The 23,635-nt window shown below is 42.5% G+C and overlaps 2 protein-coding genes across 3 annotated transcripts in view; both read right to left on the bottom strand.

Moving 5' to 3' along the window:
• The window catches only part of SNX6 (sorting nexin 6), a 54,026-nt gene extending 52,968 nt beyond the window's left edge, over positions 1-1,058 (bottom strand). The window contains exons 1-3 of one of the 2 annotated variants that reach the window (XM_048484914.1): positions 930-1,058; positions 720-767; positions 41-76 (exon numbers count right to left, since the gene is read on the bottom strand). In XM_048484914.1, coding sequence (XP_048340871.1) covers positions 41-76; positions 720-767; positions 930-935 — 90 coding nt within the window. In that variant the 5' untranslated portion in view covers positions 936-1,058. The remainder of the gene's footprint in view (positions 1-40; positions 77-719; positions 768-929) is intronic. The other variant, XM_048484915.1, reaches the window with a different exon arrangement.
• Positions 1,059-16,947: 15,889 nt separating this feature from the next.
• CFL2 (cofilin 2) lies at positions 16,948-22,794 on the bottom strand. The gene is made up of 4 exons (XM_048485153.1): positions 22,603-22,794; positions 19,725-20,032; positions 19,562-19,638; positions 16,948-19,357 (listed from the first exon to the last, which is right to left on the bottom strand). The coding sequence occupies exons 1-4, from the start codon at positions 22,603-22,605 to the stop codon at positions 19,245-19,247; spliced, it is 501 nt and encodes a 166-aa protein (XP_048341110.1). The 5' UTR covers positions 22,606-22,794; the 3' UTR covers positions 16,948-19,244.
• Positions 22,795-23,635: the final 841 nt, after the last annotated feature.

Raw genomic sequence — 23,635 nt, forward strand, 5'->3', positions numbered from 1 at the left:
GGAGAGAAAATTGAAGGATCTATGTAAATCCGTCTTTTACCTTTTTCCAAAAGATCTCACTTGACTGATGCTCTCTCTAAACAAAAAGGAGCATTGGAAATCATACACATCCCACCAAAATGAAGAGACTTAAACTACCTAATGCACTAAATTGAAATACATCCCACACAGCTTAAACTAAGTCAGCCGTGACTTGACAGCACTTTCCACCACCACACAAAAACATTGCTAAAACCGATACAACCCGACAGGAACTACATAAACGCTGAAGCACCTCTAACCACGCATCCCGTTCCCCTACGAGGGGAATGACAACCTTTTAACTATCCACGCTGGGTTTTGTTAAATACTAGATGTATTTAAAAAAAAAAAAACTGCCCCAGAGGGAAAGAAAACCGAGCAGCCCAGGGCGATCCTGCTGCATCCAAAGCATCCCTGACAACAAGGAGTTTGCAATGAGACAAAACAGCCCAATGTGCAAGGGACATGACCCATTGATGGTCGAGGGAGGGGAAGCCTCGCCATAGGCGCGGTCCTTGCGACCCTTCGGCGGACAAGCGACCCCTCCCCACCTACTGGAGAAAGAGAGAAATGAACCCCTCACATTTGTCCCCCCAGTTACTCGCGCGCACCCACCCAGCCTTGGACGAAGCCCACCTCCCCCTAACAATACAATAAAAACAGCCGCCCTCCTCGGGCAGTGGAGGAAGCGCACTTACTCCTCGGTCCTCCTCGGAAAGGAAATCTGGGCCGTCGTCCGAGCCTTCCTGCTCCGAGAAAGGGCGGAGGCGGGAGAGAAAGAGGCAGACGGAGGACCAGGGGAAGGAGGGGAGAAAGAAAGCACAAAGGTTAATGTCGCCCGCCGACACCGCCGCCGCCCCCTTCCCCTCAGCCGGACCCCTCCCGGCCACAGATCCCCAGGAACCTACCATCATGGCTGCTCCCAGCCCTCACTCCGCTCCCTCAGCAAACACAGGCCCAAGCCCAGCAGAGAGGGGCGGGATGAAGGCGGAGACCGGGGCGGTGGTTGCGAAGGGGGCGGAGGGCGAGCGGCCACGGCTGGTCCAGGGAGGTTGCAGCTGAACTTGCGCTAGTTCATGGCGTCTTCTTTGAGCAAATGCTGGACGGTGGGGCTGCTTTATGCACAATGACAGGCAAGGTATGGGGGTGGGCGCTGCGGCATCAGTGTCGCAGGTTTGGGCATGGAGCGCCTTTCAGGATTCGCAGATCACTGGCAGCCGGCCTCGTGGAGAGTGGAGTAGGTGACATGCGAAGGTGGAAATCCATGCTCCTATGTATACACACACACACACCCGCACTTGGAAAACTATGTTCTCCATATAGTACAGTAGTACAATAATACGCTACGTCATGTACTGTGTAAAGAGGCCAAAGCACAGTCAAGCACCTTACAATAATCAGGAAATTGCTGTGGCAATAATTATGTTTACACATTTGAAAGCAAGTCCCATTGGATCCAGGAGAGTGTGTTTCTGAGTTAACATGGATAGGCTCAAGTTGTGAGAGCCCAAAGATCCATGTGGTCCAAGATCCTTTCCCCCACAGTAGTCAACATTATGGACTCCAGACGGCCTACAACAAGCAGAGAAAAAAGGTCAACATCCCCTGCCACCTAGCAGCTGATGTTCACTACTGCTTCTGAACATGGATGTTCTATTTCACCATTTTCTTTAGGCTTGATGCATATAAGATGTGTTATCTGTACACTTGTAACCCATGCCATTTTAGTATTTGTGTTTTGTTTGGATCAGGGCCTAGGGGATAAGAGCTCAATGAGCATGTGCAGTTGGCAAACTTGCTTAGATATTACCAACTGCAGGAGCCCCACCCTCCTCAGTTGATCTGGCCTGCAATAGGAGAAGGAAGGCCTGCAGCTCAATTGAGGGAATTACTTATTTTTTACAGGTTTGTGTTGGGCCCAATAAGAAAAGTATATTAGAATTTTCCCAATGTAATGGAAGGGTGTTTTAGTTTGTTAATTATGCTCCTCAGTTGATCTGGCCTGCAATAGGAGAAGGAAGGCCCACAGCTCAATTGAGGGATTTGCTTATTTTTTACAGGCCCAAGTTGAAGAAAGACCTGCAGCAGCTACAACCTATGCAGAAGAACAGATGGGATAAAGAAACACTGCATTACTAATTGTTTGGATTTTCTTACTTTTGTTTATTTACTGGGTACTGTTAGTAGTTATAACTGTTTAGAGTTCTTTTCCTAAATGGCACTGAAGATTTTGTATAATTGAGTTGTGCTGTATATACATATATATATATGTTCACTATTATTTATCCCTAAATGTTAGAAAGCTGTTGTGTTTAAATTAAAAGTTTGTTAATTTATTCAAGCAATTTTTATTTGTTTGTCAAGCCACAGGGTGCTGTCATTATATTAACTTTTCCTAAGCCTCCAATGGAGATTGATGTGGCCAAGGATGAGTAGGTTACACACACTGCATGGACTTTTTAAAAGACAGTCATGCTGCTCGTCCTCCTATGCTAACAGTGTACACATTTACAAAAGAAAGCGTTGTCTAAATGGCATCAAACCATACCCCTTTGATTGTGAAGACAAGGAAGGTTACAAGACCTAATATCCTCAAAACAGCATATATAAGAACATGTAGAAAGGAGTGTATGTGTGTGTGTGTCCATACACTCCTTTATATTTGTGCATAGATGTAGGTATAAACACGTACACAGTTGCTGAATGAGAATGTCTGGTTCTACTCTGACCCTGTTCAGTTTGCCATTAAAAATTGTGACTTTTGCTGAGACTGCAACAATACAGGACCTCTTCATAATGAGAGAAAGCTTTCCTTAAAAGGGGGTTGGGGGAAAATTAGACTTCTTTAAAGCCTGACTAAGGCTTTAAAGTCCAAATGGACTTTTGCAGCAGAAGACCCCTCCTGCTAGATAATGCAATGATGTTTGATCCTAACTGATACTATGTAGTAAACAGAAGTATGGATTGCTGGATTTCTTTTTATTCCATTTTGTGGGATTGTTCCAAAAGCTTTGGGGGAATCTGTGGCTTCAGCTCAAGGAGCCCAGAAACTAGTGTGTCAAGTAGAATATTAACTTTGCTGAGTTCAGATAAGCAGTTGCTGAAATGCCAAGGGAATAACATTGCACAGGACTGGATTCCACACATAAGGGACAAAAGACTCCCCCTCCCCCAACAACTGCTGATTGCTGAGAAAGTCACAAGTCCCCAAGACACAGGTGCACACCTGCACATCTGACAAACAAGAACAGTCTTATAACCAACAAGAAGAATTCAGACCAATATATTGTTGTGATATTGGAAAGATGTTATGGATATGGGGTTCTGCAGTCCCCTGGGTGCCAAAATAAACGATGAGGGAAAAATTAAGTAATACTTCTATCTCTACATCTTAGGAGTGACAAGTCTCTGTGGCTCCACCCTGTCTAAGAGAAATGTAGATGAATCCAGGAGGAAGGCAGGTTTGGTAACACTTTCCCTTTCTAAACAGCTTATTTTTTTTAGGCCAGTAGTAGTCTTTTCTGTTTAAGATACTCATGCTTTGAGGTGGCCTTGAGACCTCCAAAGGCCTACCCTTCCCCTGCCTTCCCTTCCTCTCACTTCCAATGAGTTTGGGAGGCTCACAAGCCTATGAGAGTCATTTCTCTACAACCTTCTTGGATAGGTACCGTGTTTCCCCGAATATAAGACAGTGTCTTATATTAAATTTTGCTCCCAAAGATGCGCTATGTCTTATTTTCAGGGGATGTCTTGTTTTTTCTGTGTTCTGTTCGTCGGGCATACTTCCAAACAAAAACTTTGCTATGTCTTACTTTCGGGGGATGCCTTATATTTTGCACTTCACAAAACCTCTACTATGTCTTATTTTTTTGGGATGTCTTATATTCGGGGAAACAGGGTAGCTGTGAAACTGAATCAATTGGCTTACTAGCAAATTGAGCTAAAACTAGAAGGGTGGCATGGGTAGCAATTAATGGTTTAACTTTTGGATAGAATATTAATATCTCCACATATCTCCACAATATGTGTTAATATCTCCACAATTTTGCCTCGATTGTATATTCTGCATGGCAGGGAATTGGACTCGATGGCCCTTGTGGTGTATTTCAACTCTATGATTCTATTAATTTATTGTGTCTTCTACTAGAGACTGGTTTAAAACTATGTTTTAGGTTCATATTTTATCTATTAATGCTTAAGTATTCCCTATTTTTTGCTGTATGTGTTATTTACTCCATGTTTTTTTATATGTATTCCTGCATCATACATCTAATTGAATTTGCAGTGTACAATTTGCTGTTGTAGTGTATTATGTAGTAATGCCTTCCAATAAACTTTTAAATTCATATTAGTAACACTTTGGAGCCTGGGTCTTCTTACTGATAGTCGTGCACCTACATTATGAGAACCCATGAAAGAGAAAGACCGTTTAACGTGATCAAATTAACAACATCCAGCTCAGGATTTCATTATCAAAGTTTTCAGATGTATCTGTTTGGGTTCTGTTTTGAGGTTGTGCTTGGGTAGTTAAAACAGCGCAAGCAACAGAGCAAGTACTTGAATCCCAGTCAGGAAGACTGTAGGTATTGGATCCACCCATCCTAGAAAGCGTGGAGTTGGCTTTTTCAGATCAGGTTAAGAGGGTGTTCCTGGAGCTAGCCTTGCAGTCTGAAAAGCAGGCTGGCACAGTGGTCTAGAGTGCCTTCTACCAGCTGTATCTGGTATGCCAGCTGTCTTAGGTTCAGTCAGTCTGGCCAAGCTGAACCATATTTTCATAACCTGTATTTTTATTTGTTTATTCAATCGGTTTCTAGATTGCTCTTCCCTGTTGCAACAGGCTCAGCAAGGTTCACAGCATTTGTTTCCAATAAAATGCATATACAATAAAATACAATAACACTCAGTAATGGTCCCTTAAGTGACACCCAGCGAAAGGTGGAATAATCAGTTTAACACCTAATACATAATTGTCTTTAAGGTCAACAAAAGGAAAAGGGAATGGAGGGCAGCTAAGATGAATAAACACTGTTGCTATCATCAACCTTAGGCCTCGTGGAGCAACCGTTTTACAGACCTTGCAGAACTGTGATAGATCGCATATCTGTGTTCTGTTCTGGACTCACTCGACAGAACTTTCCACCAGGCTGGTGCCAGAGCCAAAAAGGTGCTGGATCTGGTTGAGGACAGCCAGTCTTCAGGTCATGGACCACCAACAAATTGTTATTTGCTGAGAGAAGTTCTCTTTGCAGGGTGTATTGGGAGAGATACAAAGTGTCTGGATTACTGTAAGATGTTCTACCTTGGGTTTGACCTTTAAGACAACCCAGAAACTGCAGCCTGACTATTGTCAGGAGCTAGCTAACAGGAGCATATATTGCCTCTTTTGAAACAACTACACCAACTACCAGTTTATTTCTGAGTTCAGTTCAAGGTGCTTTTTTTTACATTTAGAGCCCAATCCGGGGGGGGGGGGTCAGCTCTAGAGCTGGTGTAGCCTTGTGCTGGAGCAGGTGCCCACCCTGCCAGGGCAAATGCGCTAGCAGAGAGGTCAGATACTCAGGCTCCTGGAAACCACACAACTCCATTGCACCTGACCCCAGAAGCAGCTGCCATGGCCCAGCCCTGTTGGCACAGGACACTGCACTGGTGTGGCTGGGAGTGTACTGGGGAAGTCCTGGGGGTGGAGCTGACTGCTCTGGCCCTTGGTCCATTGAGCTCAACAGAAGGCATTCCGGCAGGGGGAGGTTGTTTTTCTCTCCCTTCCCACACCACTAGAAAGTCCTCTAGAGGCAGTGGGGTGGCACTGTCCCTGCCCACCGAGACTCTGGACTGGACTGCCCAACAAGTCCTTTATGGCCTTAGCCTACATATTAAAAGGAACATATCCTCCTATATCTGTGGTGGCGAACCTTTGGCACTCCAGATGTTCTGGACTACAATTGCCATCAGCCCCTGCCAGCATGGCCAATTGGCCAAGCTGGCAGGGGCTGATGGGAATTGTAGTCCAGAACATCTGGAGTGCCAAAGGTTCGCCACCACTGTCCTATATGCTCCTGTGTGCTAACGACAGTCTTCAAGTTGCCACCTGCCTGCATCAACCAGAGCTTCGGCCTTTTCCATCATAGTTCTGTGGAATGGGTTCCCTGAAGAGATAAGGGGTGACACTTTGTTGGATATCTTTATGAAGAATTGCAAGGGCTGTTTGCCAAGGTTCCTACTGGACTATGCATATCAGGCATCTTTTGAAGGACGAGGGAGGTATATGGGGGTTATTTTATTTTGCTTTCAACTGGTAAAGTTTTATTACTTTAACCCACCTTGACCCAAGAGGAAAGGCAGGGGTAAGAATATTTTAATTAATAAATCCTATGCAAAATTATACTCTGCTAAGTCCATTGAAGTCAGTGTGCTTCAAAATACCATTAATCTTCAAAACTGATGGGTTATATCCAGTGTTGGGATTCAAATAATTTAACAACCTGTTCCAGTGGTGGGATTCAAATAACTTAACGGTTTGTTTACAAGCACCATTTTAACAACTGGTTCTGCCAAAGTGGTGCGAACCTGCTGAATCCCACCACTGGTTATATCCTACCACTTGGCTCAACTAAGGGTGGCATATTCCATTAATAGGGACAAGATACAACCCGCCATTGAAGGAATCTCTTGCAATGGAAGGATGTGCATTGTGCCAACAGAACACCCTGCCCTTAGCTGATCTGAAAAATAAGATGCAGCAGACATATTCCATGAGAGTTTAAAGCCTATGATTCACTTCCTGTTACCCAGTTTCCCTTTATGCTGAAAATAAGTCATTACTACTTTTGACTGTATCCTCCATGTGTACTGAAGAATTTCCAGTTGCATAAAAGAAGATTTGTGGGAAGTTTGGAGACCTGTTTTGCACAGAATGTGGATTGACAACTGTGTGGAGTAATCCTTGGCATTGGTTGTGTCTGAAAAAAAATGTAGGTCAGATAAACATCAGCTATGCATCACTATCAACACATATCTGATTTATACTATGCCATGGTTCAATTGTATTCCTTGCTTGAGCTCATTTGGCCACAGGAGTGAGGCAGAGTTGTGGATTTAATGAACGATCTCTAGCCTAAATCAGTATGACCCAGAAATGGGAGTGGTTCTAGACTATCAGGTACAAAAACATCTTCTTTTTATTTCCTGTTAGAGATGGAATAGAAGATAGAGAAACACCCTTCTGTGATACATCAGTGTGGCTCTTCTGTTCCAGAACCTTTTACATATTCTCTCCATACAGCCTGGCTGGCTTCCAATTGTCAGTTCTTACAATGGAGGGATGTGAACAGTGGGGTCCCTTGGGGATCTTTATTGAGGCCAGTGCTTTTCAACCTGCTCATCAATGACCTGGATGTGGGGGTGAGCAGCAAGGTGCCCACATTTGCAGATCACATCAAATTATTTATTGTTGTTAAAACAAAAACAGATTGTGAAAAGCTCCAAAAGGATCTATCTCCAAACTGGAGAAATGGGCATTAAAATGACAAATGAGATTCATTGTAAGTATAAAGTGATGCAGATTGGGGCAAAAAATCCCAGCTTCACATATACAGCTGTGCTGGCAAAAACAGACTAAGAAAGAGATATTGGGCTGGTAGTAGGTAGTTTGATGAAAATGTCAACCCAGTGTGCAGCTGCTGTAAAAAAGGCAAATTCTATGCTGGCCATAATTAGACAAGAAATAGTGAATAAAACTGCTGCTATCATTCTGCCCTCATATAAATCTATGCCAAGGCCACACTTGGAATACATTGTACAGTTCTGGTCACCACACCTTAAAAAAAAAGATATTTCAGAGTTTGCTTGAGAAGTTTAAGTAAAAACAACAACCAAAATTATCAGGGGGCTACAGCATCTTTGGAGTGAGAAGCAACAGTATAACATGTGTATTTACTAGTCTATTAATAAAATAATGTCATGACCTCAGAGAATTCTGTGAAGAAGTACTTGAGAGTATGGCTTCAAACTTGATAATTACAAACCTTTTTCATAAAATGAAGATGCAGCTCACTTTTATTTACTTTCCCTAATCTGGGCATCTTGGAACAACCCTGGAGTACAACAACTGAAAGAAAAAGAATGGAATTTGGGTGCTGGGAGGTGAAAAGAGATGGCCCAGCACTAAATCAAATAATCACAATTTGTCTAATGCCACCATTGCTTTTATTTATACAGTAGCAGTAAACCCTGATGTGCAAACCATTACAACAGACTCTAGAAAACTGTTGGGGAAGGTGCTCATGAGCATCTCTTTCCAGCCTGGCTGGGATAGGCCCCTGGCTGGGCAGTGAGAGCTTCACTGCTGGCAGCGTCCTTCCCTCTTTCCCTCGACCTCCGTCCCACCCTGATAGTGGAGAGGCTTAGCCACACACTCCCATTGTTCCTCTTGTTTGCTATAGGCAATGCTCAGCTGTCCTCAGGAAAGTCCAATCCCCTTCCCCATGTGCAGAACCGACTTCACGCTGGGTGGTGGAGGGTGGAGAGGCCTGGCGGATCATGCCACTTCAAACAGACTTTCTTTCAAGCTGTGGGGCACCAGAGCAGTAGTTTTGAATGACTACTGCAATCAGGCCTGACCCCCGCTGAGGAGACTGGCAGAGGGCTTTTGGAAGGGCATGTAAGTGGGGCTGAGGCTTTGCATGCAAGGGAGAGTTGAATTTTTCCAGATGGGGGGAGGGAAGGCGTATCTATGATGACTGTTGTTAAAACAAAGGATTGTGGTGGATGTAGTCCAGTTGGCCCCTCTTTGCTCAGGAAATGTCAACCCCTGGACTACATCTCCCAGAGTCCTTCGCTTTAAGGAGTAAGTCGTTGGAAACACTGCTTGGCTTTTGTATAATAAGGATATTTAGTTACATTTTGACTGCCTTACCAATGTATGTGTTCTGAGCTACAGGCAGAAATTCTTAGCTTTCTTCAGATTAATGGCTCAAGGAATGTAAAATGCCATGAACTAATAAAAATGCAATTAATTTTAGCCAGTCAAAAAACAATAATAAAAAAGACACAGCATCAATTTGGAACTTGGGCTAGGTTTTTCTTTGTTGTCCTTTGGATGCTTAATCAAAATTGTTTAGGCTGTTGTATCATACATTTTAAAGTGTCAAGCTTTTTGGAAAGGGAGGATAAAAATATTAAATTAAAAATTAAATAAATCAAATATCTTCCCATTCCCATGGACAGCCTGACTCAATTACTCAAAGTAAGCCAGACTGGGGAGAAAAAACACCAGAGCACAGTATAGTAAAGTGGAGGAAGGTCAGAATTTAGCTCCCCTCACCTACATATTTTCTTGTCCAGTTTTAAAAAGGAGCCTCCCAACAACAGATACATCACTTTCCATCTGAATAGGCAGATGCAATATGTGCACATCGATGCTCCCAATCGTGTCTAGCTTGGTTCTTATTTAATTAGCCTAAGTGGAATACAATCAGTTACAAAGAAGAACTTGCAAACCTCTTAACTGGCAGTAGATGGTGCTACGAACATACCGGTAGTTTGAATACTGCTAATAAACTGGCTCCCATTTCTTCATATTTTTCAGTTACAAACTGTAACCCTAAAATCTTCCAACAAGCAAACTACTGGAAATCCAAAGGGCCATGTCATTTATTTTGAAGAGATGCACTGCTGATTACAGCCATCTATTTCCTTTTCTTTGGATTAGGTTACATAGTATAGTTCAAAATATAGTCAGTGTATGTGTGTATATTTAGGTGCTAGTTTTCTCTTTCTCTGTAGATAAATAATTTTATGCATAACACAAGAGAAAACTTTATATGTATAAACGTTAAAATATTTAAGCGCAAACATTGTTTCTAACACCTTGTGATACATATGTTATGCTTTTCACCGTCTGATATCTCTCTATATAAAAATCTAACAGTGTGTTTATCCCTGATGGTCCCCCTCAGAAGCTGCTTGACGGATCGCCCCCAAATTTTCACATGGTGTCCCTCCCTGTTGCGGGCAGGTAATCGGACCTTCAAATCGCCAAAAGTCCATACCTGAGCCAGGTAAAACGTCTTTTTCCAGGCGCTACAGGCCATGAAGCTGGCTGTGTTTAACTGTCACCCTTAGAATGTTCGTGCAGCATGTCTGTCTGTGGCCTGAGGGATTGGGATGAGGGGCTTAGAATGTTCGTGCAGATGGGCAGAGATGAGCAGTTAAAACAGTAAATAGGTAATACTGTTAGGTAATACGAGTGGAAGTGAAACACATACAAACTTTGCCATGTGAGACGTCAGGTGGGGTTCCCCCCTAAACACACATGCAGGTAACTTTCACTCTCTATGCCTCACCCACTGCTACAACACAACACACATACTCTCATAAACATCCAGCTCATCCTCACACACCTCACTCTGCCCTCCCTCACATCCAACCACCACTTACCCACTTCCTCACCTATATTCATCACAGCTCTCTTTTACTAAAAGCAAGCTGGAGTTTGCCTTTTTCTTCTAAGAAAATCTGCGGGGTGGGGGCGAACCAACACTACTGGCTCCGCTTCTTTTGCATGTGGCCCTTTAAGAACCCAGGGAGCTGGCCTCGATCTGAGCGCCTCACCACCCTGCCTCTGCTGCCTGACTGGGATAGCCTTCTTGCCCCAGTTCTGCCTTACCCAAGCCAGGACTGTGCGTGTCAACCAGCCTCATGGATAGTGGGATTCGCACTCTGGACAGTTCCGCTGTGGAATGGAAAGGGTTACCTTATACTAAAAAAACAAGACAGCACCATACAACAATGTGCATTGAAAAGGGAAAGAGGGATTCCATTTGACCACCCAAAAAGACTATGCTGGGGATCATTGGACCTGCATGGACATCTGTGTGGGTTGCGGACTGTGATGAGAAGGACAATTGCCACAGCAACGCGTGGCTGGGCCCGCTAGTTTTTGATAATTCTGTAGCATCTTGTACTGTTTTAATTGTATTTATGATGCTATGTTATGGTTACCGGTTTTATTTGTAAGTTTTAACGTATTGTGTACACCACCCAGAGTCCTTCAAGGGTGGGCGGTATAATAAATTTAAATAATAAATAAATAATTGCCAGATGATTTGATGAAAATTCAGTAGTCACAATAAAATGCAAACATTTTATATCTAACTTTTTAACAGTCATATTTATTTATCTGCCTTTATTAATGATATCAAATACTAATCTGAGGTTGCATAGAGACAGCAGCTTCTCAGACAGTTGTCACTGCCTAGAAACTGTTGACCCTGTGTCTTGCGCCTTCCCCCCACCCCGATACATGTTCATGTACACCCACACTGATGGCCAGTGCTGATATAGCACTGTGTTTAGAGACCTGGGGATGCTGGTTAAGTCCATCAAAAGCTCCACTGCAGGGGCTGATGCCAGGGCCAAAGGAGTGGGGCCAATATTAGTCGGCTCCCTAAACCCAGTGGTGGGATTCAGCAGGTTCACACCACTTTGGCAGAACCAGTTGTTAAAATGGTGCTTGTAAACAACCAGTTGTTAAATTATTTGAATCCCATCACTGCCTAAACCCTTTCAGGCCTGGAATGCCCGCCTTGTCTGGCACAAAGTTATGCTGGCAAGAACCATTTGTGCAGCCCACAGGGCTCCATAAAAAGCATTTTCAAATTTCCCACCCTACTCAATCAGTGCAGCCCTGTTCACAAAGTGTTGAAGTATTTAGGATGCCAATTAGCTCCCCAGGCCAATGGAAAGCTCCCTAGTACTGGCCATATCCTCACCTCAGCAACCAAAAGCAAAACCCTCTGCCCTTAAAAAAGAAAAACTCTGCCAGAAGTTGCTAAAACTCATAGGGCTGGCTGCGTGACACAGCATGCTGCCCATCATCTCCCTGTCGTGAGGGTAAAACTCATGGTGACACTTATGGTGGCAGACTGAGCACAGGAGAGCACAGGACTCTCACACTTTGCACAAAAACCAAAGTCCACACACATTGTGACTGAGCTCTCTCACCCAAGCTCCATTCCAGACACAACAGCTGCACAGGGCAGCTCCACCATTTCAGGGCAGCTGGGCAATACATTCCTGAAATCTTCTTCTCACCCATCCAGTCCTTCAATCAGGGTCAGGAGCCCTTGAAAGCTGGGTGGCTCTGGTGCCCAGCAATACCATGTGGTGGCAACAGATGTGAAGCCAATGTGCAGCTGGTACCTCTGTCCCTACCAAGGGGGTATGATCCTATGGAACCTGGGCAGAAGGGGAAGATGAATGTGCAGCCACCTTTCATCCCTTGCAGCAATATGCACTATCCCAGTTCCCCAGCACCGATATATTTTACCCCACAAACAATTCAGCCCCCACCCCCCCACGCACATACCTTGAGAGGATGGCAAGCAGAACCTGTCAGCATTGAAGACAGCACAGGCATGAGTTGGAGGAGTCAACATACCAACAGTGAGGCCCTCAAGGGCACCCACCTGGATCCCCCATGAACCCACCAGTGGCTCCAGGCACCCTGCTGTTGCCATGTTGACAAATGCCCATATTTGGGAAGTGGTTTCCAGTGAGAGACTGCACTGAAATAGTTTTATTTTACAACTAGAATGATATTTGTGTCGAGAACACTCTGTCCTTATGTAAGGGCAAGTTCAATACCTTAACTGCAATGACAACACCATCGGCTATGTAGTTTCATATACTGTTCAGTGGACTTCTCACAGGGATTCATGTTTTTATGGATATACACTGGGGAAGTTACTAGAAAAAATGGTTTAAGGCCAGTTCACACGCTTTTTCCATGCTAGACAATGTGTGCAGATATACAAATGATACTGGCAGCCATCTTCTTAATCAAGACTGAATATTCCTTTATTTCAAATATGTGTACATCCAAATATTGAGATGGATCCAGCAAACAGCAGGCAGAAGGTCCGCAAATCTCTTCTGTGTTCTTCTTCACAAAGAAGTCTTTTCCAACCCCGGAAAGTTTCAGCAGTAATGGGACTCAGATGGACTAACAGCCACACAGGTTAGGAGGATGTACTGAGGGTAAGAAGGTGACAAAGTCACCATGTCCTTGTTTTAGCAGGACATGTCCACTGCCTCGTTCCCCTTCCAACTGTAGCCTTATGACCCGCAGAACTATTGTAGTCCAGATGAGCCCTGTGATCCTGGCAAAAAACTTTCTTTGAGACATGTGGAGAAAGAGAACATAAGCAAGACCCACAACCATCATAGCCTTCTGGGGCTAGATCACTGGATCCACTTGTTTACTACCCGATCCAGAAAATTTTCACCAAATATTTTTGCAAAGCAAACATAAACCATGCTTCATAATGGGTGCCTCAACAGGCATATCTTGCTTTACGCATTTATTTTCAAGCAGTCATTTTCAGGTCCAGGCTATTTATAAAACAGCTATACTGGAAGTGATAGATGGTTGTGATGTTAGCTTTTTATAAAACAAAGTAGCTAAAAATGTTAAAAGTTTCTTACTGTCACATTTGTATACAAAGAAAATATCTGTCTGCCTGTAATTCTAAACACAAGGAGCAGAAATCAGGGCTGTGTAGTCATGCAGCAACCAGCTGCATACTGTATATACTGTCCAGCTACATACTCGTATATACTCGTGTATAAGTCAACCCGCATATAAGTCGAAGCACCTAATTTTACCACAAAAAACTGGGAAAACTTATTGACTCACGTATAAGTCGAGGGTGGGAAATGCAGCAGCTACTGGTAAATTTCAAAAATAAAAATAAGATGCCAATAAAATTACATTAATTGAGGCATTAGTAGGTTAAATGTTTTTGAATATTTATTTCAAAGAAAACCAGTAAACTAGCTCTGTAAGTGGAAAAGAGGGTCAACAAAAACAATATGGTCTCAACAATAACTTTAAAAGTACAAAAACCTTAGCTCAATCAGCAACCAAGCTAAAACACAAGAGTTAAAATCCTTCAAAACTGGATTTTTGGTCAGGGGAGGAATGTTTATGTTAGCAGTACCAACATTTCAGAGTATCTTTAGGAGACCCTCCTGATGATACTACCCAGGTTTGGTGAAGTTTGGTTCAAGGGGTCCAAAGTTATGGACACTCAAAAGGGTAGCCCCATTTACTATTAGCTTCCATTGGAAACAATGGGTGATGGGAGCACCCATTTTGGGGATCCATAACTTTGGACCCCCTAAACCAAACATCAACAAACCTGGCTGGTATCAGCAAGAGATTATCCTAATGACACCAACCAGGTTTGGTGAAGTTTGGTTCAAGGGGTCCAAAGTTATGGACCCTCAAAATGTAGCCCCATCTACTATTAGCTACCATTGGAAACAATGGGGGATGGGGGCACCCCCTTTTGGGGGTTCATAACATTGGACCCCCTGAACCAAACTTTACCAAACTTCGGCGGTATCATCAGGAGAGTCTCTTTAAAAATCCCTGAAATTTTGGTGTCGCTAGCCTAAAAACTACGCCCCCTGGCGGCCAACAAAATAAAAACCCCTAAAATATTTTTTTAAATATACCTCACTTGCATATAAGTCGAGGGGGGCTTTTTCAGCACAAAAAATGTGCTGAAAAATTCGACTTATATGTGAGTATATACAGTATTATTCCAAGGCATCACAATATGTGCAAATACTTTTAACAGTATTTCCTCCTCTGGGACATATTAAAATATCTGCTGTACAATTCTTTCATCTTCAAAAATAGTAAATTAAGTATGTTTTCAGTTGGGGGGAGGGTGCTCCTGACAATAATTCCAGGATGCTTGTCATTCAATAGGAGAAAGGAAAAGGAATTACTGTGGAGCAAGTATTACTTTTATTCTTCTACAGTACTGCTGCCTGGACACCATTTTTCTGGCATTTACTAATAAAAGCATTGTAACAATTCTATTTCTTTTTAAATTCCAGAAAAGATAACAATAGGGAATAGAGCAATTATGGTTGATTCTGCATAGCAAATGTATAACAGGTTGCAGTTGAGACAAAGGAACCCGTTTTCCTGTTCATATGTGTTCCTTGCAGGCAGCAATTGGAATCCATGGAAACAATTTAGGTTGCTTTCCAGCCTTTGCACAGAGACTTCTCTTTTAACAAAACAAAAATTCCTGCAACACATGCATAGCTACACAGTTACTCACAAAAAAATTTTTTTAAGGGGAAGGGGCTTCCCTGTAATGGCCGGGCAATGGCCGGCGGATTCTCCCTGACCGTGGACGGTGCGATGGAAGGAAGGGAAATAAAATGCCTCCTGCCTGGTCATTCCTGCAGGAGTGGTTCCAAACCGGATTTTTGAAAAGGATTGTTAGTTTAGCGATTTTTTTTTAAAAAAAAAACTGGTTTGGGGGCAATAAAATGGGGCAGGCTGATTTTGGGGGTGGGACCTGTGTGAAGTCCCCCCCCCCCAAATACAGGTTAAATGTTGTCCTGCATCCATTCTATTTGCCGTGTGGAATAAGCCCAAACAATAGTAAATTTAACTCAGACTTTTCAATAGGCTCTAACCATTCATGTCAATTCTTCTGTCTACAGTACACAATTGAACTCTTGTCCATTCCTAGTTTCAAATCTCATACCAGTTGTTTTTACTCATGCACACCTATTTATTCCCCTAAATGTATTGCTAAGATTATCTTGAAACAACAAAATCTTTTCTCCTGTGCTGCTTCTTATGCTTGAAATTCCCTTGCAACTACTTCTGTGAATTCCTTTAAAGCCATATTTTTCATGAAGACAAGGACATAATCATAGCCTTCATCTAATAAGAAGCTCAGAGCCTAGTAACTTCACCTGTTCACAAGCATCCCTTGTTATCCTGCGATCTGCCATTCTTGCTCTTCTTGCTTCACTCTTCATTTCCCACTCTATTTTTGACAGTGCTTCTCTATAAGGCACCATTTAGATACAACCAAAGACAAACAGGTAAGTCAACCACCTTTTTTGCTGAAAGTAATGAAACATGTTAGGAGAAAATCCTGTGTATTAAAGGCATTTAGATATCACAATATAAACTTAGGCGCCTTTCAGTAAGCAACTTCAGTTGAAGAAACCTCAGGAAAATTTCAGGGTGGTGGCATTTATCTGAAACTTCGGCTTGTTATTTTATAGTTATAGCACTTTAATTGTAGCTGTCTGGAACAGGACTCCAAGAGGTGGCACAGAACTATTCCAGATAAAATAAAATATCTCTTATTAACATTTGCTGTTTAGCACAAAAGCACTTCAGATTAAATGTATGAACATGTACACTGCACACCACCAGTATCCCACTTCTGAGACACTGAAGCTCAAGGTCACTTTATCAAGATTAGTCAAAAATAATATATTTATTTTCATTTTTTTTAAATGATCATTAGACTACTTATTATTATGGTCAGGGGGTCCGATTATTCTCCAAAGCATGTCCATTTAGAACTTAGGGATGAAATCCATCTGAGGAAAACTCTGATAAAGAGCTTAAATTAAGACCAGAGGCCCCCCCCCCTTTTTTTTCAGATGAACATTCTGCATGAGATGTCTGCTTAGTAGTTCTATTCAAGGTTATCCCAAAAATTGCTCCATGTTCTATACTTATTCAGCCATGTTGTTTTCTGTTTGAATGCAAAGCCTTCATATTTGTAACTGAACAAACTCGCAATTCAAAGAGCAGGAAAGAATTTTAAAATAAAAATTATATATCTGGAAAAATACTCAGTACTGTCATGAACATTTTTATTTCACTTTTATCAGTCAAGTAACTAAAGTCAACACCCAATGTCACATTTACAAAAGAGACAAGATGCTCAGATTGTGAAGCTCTCCTTCAATCTCCAAGTCACAATGAGGCCATCACTTTGCACACTGACAGAAAACAACAGCTGACAGCCCATTTGGAACACATGCCAGCTGTCTCTCATTTGTTTTATTGTCCAAGCAGAAAGAGTTTTGTAATGGCATTTCCAAAAGCAAGCTATAGTTTATTGCACTGGAACTTAATCAGTACATTTTCAGCAATAAACAGGTCTTAAAACTTTTGTACCAAAGCTACCATAATGAGAGATTCAGTACTATCAAAGTAACTTAAATTTTACAAAGTCCATGTGAAGTCTGTCTGAATAAACAAGTAGGCATACTTTTAAAGGAAACCGTCTTCAATATTCAGTTTAAAGCTTCAGACATATGTTCAACACAGTTTGCAAACACCAGTAACATTATTAGCAGAGGATTACATGAACAGAAAAACTACTTTATGTTACAGATAGGCTACAAAGAGCTCTGTATATATTTTTTTCAGGTAAACATACATTCAAAAGTTTTGGGGGTCTCTCTAGTAATGCAGTAGATCACCATTTCATTTTAGAAGGAAAGATGTATAGTCCTTGATTACACAATGACTAAGCAGAAAGTAGATTTTTATAGCAACCAGGCTTTTATGGGAACATATGGCAAAATCTTTGAAAGACATGGGACAATAAGGACATTTCCCAATCATCTCCTATAAAGGATAGGAAAACTTTCTTTTCTGCTACAAAACCAAGACATCTAACAACAGTTTGCATTCCTTAAATTCTGTAATAGAGGTCAGTCAGTATTCTAAAAAGATATACATTTCACTTCTAGTAAGTCAGAGACAGCTGAAAGCTTGAAATAGTGAAAAAGTTCTAGATGGGAACAATCTGAAAATTACATCAATTTATAAATATATTTTACTATTGTCTGTTTTTATCTTTCCCCAGACACAAGTAAAAATATCATCAAACATCTACATAAATTTGCTGTCATCTTCTTTAAGAAATCTTAACCGTTTTCAGGTCCTATTCCTTTTGATGAAAGCATTCCTCCTAGTCGTATGTATACTTCAGCAAGCAATTGGCTGCCTAACAGAGTTCCTTTACACATACCAGTAGAATCATGTCCAGTTTTGCCATTTGTGGAGAACTGATGACAAGATACAAAAGCATGTGTTTGCCATAAATAGCTCTAGCTAACGGAGGACTGCTTGCACAGAGCAGATCAAGTTCTCTATAAGGACAGCAGTATTTGGCTCTGTGCCAAATCATGTCCCTGATGCAAGATTTAGTTGCAAGGACTCTCCCGTCTTATTAGCACAAAAGTTCACTGAAGTTACTCTGTGACTTGACAAAAGAAGGTGGTGTGAAACTAACATGCTTAACTTTTAACAGCATTTCGTAACAGTGCACCATTTCCCTTTCACATTCCCAATGTGAGTTGTAGGCAACAGTCTAATGTCTCTTAACAGTGCATAGCAAGGAGAGTATAGATTTGGGGAAAGGTCCCGTTACCCAAATAATTCAAACAGGATCAGAAATGTATTACTGAAGTTAAGTGACAGTGACCCTGGGGTATTTTATAATAAATACTTAAAAAGCTGTGCAAAATGTTTAACATATTTCAATTTCCAATGAAAACAAGGCAACATTCTGTATTAAGCCACAGGTTTTATTGCAGTGTGGCCAATATATTTGATCTCAAAAACAGCATTCCATTTTAAGGCTCTTTTTTAATGCAGAAATTGCCATTAGGACTGATGTTTTACAAAATATCTTTTAGTGTTGCAAAACCTCCAAGGAAAACCGACAGTTCCTACTCCTGTTCAGTAGTGTACATTCAACACAAAAACAGAAGGCATAATAAAAGCTACTTAATTTATAAAGATATGCATGTAACAGGAATGAAGTTCGAGATACTACAAGAGTTTGATGAAACAATTATAGAAACTTAATTGGCATTGGGGGAGAGAATCAAAAATCACAAAAAAGTGCTTTAAATGCATAGTGTTGTGTGCCGCCATGTCACAAATAAGTCTTGTCAAGGCAGGTGAGGTGTATGAATGCACAAGAGCCTCATGGAATTGCAATCATGTGCAACTGTAAATAATACTGAATAGAGTCTACCATCCGACAATACTTTAAAGGCAATCAATTAGCTTAACCCTTTTATTACTAGGCTAGACTATCCACATCAACTACCACATTCATTCTACACATTTTCAAAGAATACCACATCATAAACTTTCTCTAACAGTATGACGTAGAGGCATTCCTTGGAAGCTACATAAAACTATCAGGTTTAAAAACAGTCTAATGGCAATCATTGGTAGATCACTTAATTTAATGATATCTCCTTCAGAGGTGCAGGGTCCAGGCAGGTGAGGTAAATGGGACTAATGCTATTCCAATTGAATGAGCTGTAGAAATGGAAGCTCCAGATGGCACTTGACTGTCCTTTTATAATGGTTTTCCTTCCAGTGAAACTACCACATTGCCTCCTAGTTTCTCTCCAAGCGTTGAACGATCTTTAATATCATCCAAGCCATTTACTTGCCACTCATGTTTAATACCTGAAAGAGATAAATGAATACAAGGTACTCTTGTTCATACTTTCAGGCCCCAAAAGGAAAGCAGTTATACAGTCACTTTGGAAAGCACCAAACACATATAAGCAACACACCCTGTTCACTACAATAGTGGTTTAAACAGTATTATTCCACTGACCAATTTTCTTAAATAAAATTCAGTCCTTACAGAACATTTTCTGTTCATACCTGTGAATTTCTTTTTAATGGCATCTTTAGAGCTTGCGTAGATCATCTTGCTTTTTAAAGGGGCGCTTTCTGGAGCCCTATAGATGGGGGGAAAAGTTGTTATTCAATCCACTGAGGTTTGGACACTAAATTCTGTTTTAACAATAATCCTTGTTTTACACACCAGAATATAAATACCAGGTCTTCTTTTTTAGACTCCTTTGTTTCATACGTTGCATCATACAAAGCATATCGGCAATCATTCAGAGGCAACAGCTTCACAAAGGATGTGTATGGGTCCTCCACTGTGTCACCAATGTCACCAACTAGTATCTGCTTTGCTTCTTCTACAATTATTTGTCTCTTGTCACCACTTAAACAGAAGAGAACCGCTTTCTTTCTTTTCTTAATCTCTTCTGGCGTTGAAGATTTCCGTACTTTCATGTCATTAAAAACTTTTATAACTTCATCATTCACTGTTACTCCAGAAGCCTAGAAAACAAAGTGAAACAGCATTCACTAGAACAAACTTACTCCATAAGCAAAGGAAAAATAAAACAGGAAAGAATCTAACGCTAGTTATCGAATTTAGAAGTATAGAAATTAGTCCCTAGCAAACCTTCTCTGCCTTCGACAATGCATTCTCTGCCTTCTTACAACATCAAACAGTTAGCATTCCTATTTCACTTGATCAACAATTTTGAGGACAAGCAAGTAATTTAATAAGTTTTCCCATGAAATAATCAATAGAACCAGCAGTAATCCAGATCCAGTCCTGTCATTATCCTAGTTTTGTTCAATGATGTTTTAGGAGCAGGAGAAATGTCTTCTGCATTGTGTCAGGTTTAATGTTATGTATTTTAAATTCCTAGATTTTATTTAATGCTGCCCTATAAATATTCCAGTGCAGTTACTACATCAGGAAGGAATCAAGAACAGAATGTACAATTCCTCCCAATAGCAATGAGCCATACAGAAGCCTAGTCTAAAAGAATATGACTCTCACATCCAGATTGGACAAAGGTTCCCTTTATACTTTACAGGAGTGCAATGGGAGGCGCTTTTCTGTGGGTTCATCTCATGGTGTTACCACTACATTTATACTCATGTAAGCAAGAATGACATTTCGGTAGCAAAGAGCTTCACAATGGTCTTTGCTCACATCATCAAGGATCTTTTACTACTATAGCAACACTTTGAAATGAGCCCACAGAAAATCAGTTTCCATTGTGTTCCAACATGTAAATGGCAACAAAAGGGTTTGAGGGTTCCCCCACCACCAATACTTCAAGACCTCTAACAATTACTTCTTGTAATCTCACTTTCAGTTTAGCTAACATTTTACACAGAACAAAATATTGAAAAGCTACCGTACTTCAGGAGTTTTAAAGAATGAGACCTGCATGCAGTAGAATAAAGAAACAGTAAAAAGCTGAAGCCACTTTTTATCAGTTTCTATTTTTTCTTTAATACGTAGAGTTGCAAGTCTCTCCGCTATTAGAACTTCTCATACAAACTTGCCAATTTATTTGTGTAGATTTTCATCTCAAAACTTAATACGTTTTCTGCTCTACAAACACAAAAAACCAATCACATTGTGCTGGCACGTTTTAAGAAGCTCATTTCTGCAGAATGAAGAGACAATACAGTTCTTTTATCCTTTTTCTTTTCTACCACAAAAAGGAGCCAATCCCTCTTCCCATGTGCAACCTAGTGCTGCCGAGACAGCCATACAGTACTGACTGCCGCCCAAATACAGCCAGGGCATTCCTTTCCCTTTGCTGGGTTTTCAGCAGCATAACAAGACAGTCGACATGCTCATGATGGTCTAACACAGCCAAATGAGCAACTTTCTCTGAAGACACAGGGAAAGTAAAGACGCCCCTTAAATGCACATAATACATTAGATTCCAGCCACAAGTCAGCTACATGTAATGGATGGTAAATGCCACGCAGCTCCACACTTTTCCAAGGAGGGGTGCCCAGCCCTCTCAGGATTAACAAAAGCACTGGAACAAAAGGAAGGAACCATAATCTATTCTGGATGCCTTTCGCTACCTTCCTGATACCAAACATGTAATGAATCAGTCACAGTTGAATGGGCACATACACAAATCTCAATTAAGTGGGAAAAAGGTAACTACTGAATGAGAACATATTTCCCTTTATTCGTCTGGGAGTGGAGGTTCACCCTTTCTTTCCCTCACAAATAGGAAGAGAAGGCAAATACACTCATTGGTTTCCAGACACCAAAAAAGGATCCAAACCTTGCAATATGCAGTTTGGTTTCCCTTCGCGGTAGAGGAAGATAAACGTGCGCTTTCTTTCTTTCTTTCTTTCTTTCTTTCTTTCTTTCTTTCTTTCTTTCTTTCTTTCTTTCTTTCACCCTGGCATCATAACCCGTGTTATAATCCTATTCCGGGTGCGTGCGTGTGTGGAAAAGGACTAACGAATCCTTTCCATACAAAGGAAGAGAAGGAAGTCTTTCTAGGACCCATTCCCTTTCCCCCGCTGCTTTAGCAGGCAGGGCGAGCAGGCGTGCCAGGTTCCGTTATCTGGTCCACGGGCAGGCCAGCCAACCCATACCATCCCCTTCCACACATAGGGCCTGTCCCCCACTCCACAGATAGTCAGAAAAAATCTAGACCCCTCCCACCCACCCCATTTTGGTGCGTGTTTCTCCACGCGGAGCAGAGAGTGGAGACTGCAAAAAAATGCGAAGAAAATAAGAATAAAGGAGAAGCCGGGAGGGGCAGTACCGGCAGCCCTCTGCTTTCACCTACACACGGTTCAGTCTATTCCCTCCCTTCCTGGCTGGTCGGTGCCCCCCCCCCCCCCCCCGCCGGCCTCTCCGTCCCCTCTTCCCGCCATTCGGAGGGGGGCGCTTTTGCCGCCCCCTCCCCCCCAAACAGAAGCTAAAATTAGCCTAAAATGGCTGCCACCGGCCGTGGGGGCCAAGCAGCCCCTCTCACCCCCTGGGGGGCCCTGGCCTCATCGCTCCGACGCGGGAGCCCAGCAGGAGAGGAAGCAAATTAAGCCCAACTAGGCCACCCCGCCTTTACCATGATGCCGGGTCCCTGTCGCTCGCGGCGGTGACGGCGGCACCCGCGATTGCCTGTGCAACGCAAACCCGACTGGCAATCCTCTCCTCTCCGCACCGCGGGCTGAGCGTAAGAGGGGCGTTGGGGAGGCGGCTTGGGAGGAGGAATGGCCGATCACATGGGGGCCCCCTACTCTCCCCACGTGCTGCCAGCCCCGCCCAGCCCTGCGGAGAAAGGAGAAAATGGGGAGGGGGAGAGAGACCGCCCCTTGCCCTAATATTAGTCCCGACTCTCATACACGCCGGCTGTATTTCGCTACGCCTCCAACTGGTGAGGCTTGTGCGGAAGACTAGACCCCCACGCCGCCGCCGCCGCCGCCGCCACGCACAAAAAACCCTCCCTAGTAGGGAACTGTCTTTTCTTTGCATCCGGCCCTTGCTCCCCGAAACTTAATTTGATCAAGGACTGGGTCCCAGCACTGATTTGCTCTTCAGGGCCAGGGCTGGCTTTATTATTGTCTTGCTAGTGAAGGAGATGATGCTTCAGTGCAGCAGCTGGTCACTGCAGCTAAATTATGGAAAAGTGCACTGGGGGAAGCCACCAGCAGCCCCTGGTTGCCAGCCTCCCAGAACCACAACTGCTGACAAACTGCAGAGATCCGCTGAGGCTGTGATGCTGGAATCCACCCCCAAACAGCATCACTTTCAATGGTGTTTAAGCTAGGAAGCCCAGATTCTCTTTTAAATCCACCTCAAAGGGAGAATCTGGGGTCCCTAGTTAAAACAACCTTGACAGTGATGCTTTTGGGGGGTGGATTCTCCCCCACCCTGAAACAGCATCATTTTCACTGTTTAAACTGGGGACCTCAGATTCTCCCTTTAACTCCATGCTGGGAAAACATGTCTTAGTGGCTTCAAGGGGGAGGGGATCCCCCATATGAGTTTTTAAGCTTTGAAATGAAGCTGATGATACCACCCAAGTTAGGTGAGGTTTGGTTCAGGGAGTCCAAAGTTATGGACTCCCAAAAGTGGTGCCCCATCCCCCATTGTTTCCA

Source organism: Sphaerodactylus townsendi, linkage group LG02 (assembly GCF_021028975.2).
Source record: "Sphaerodactylus townsendi isolate TG3544 linkage group LG02, MPM_Stown_v2.3, whole genome shotgun sequence".
In the NCBI taxonomy this organism is placed as follows: domain Eukaryota; kingdom Metazoa; phylum Chordata; class Lepidosauria; order Squamata; family Sphaerodactylidae; genus Sphaerodactylus; species Sphaerodactylus townsendi.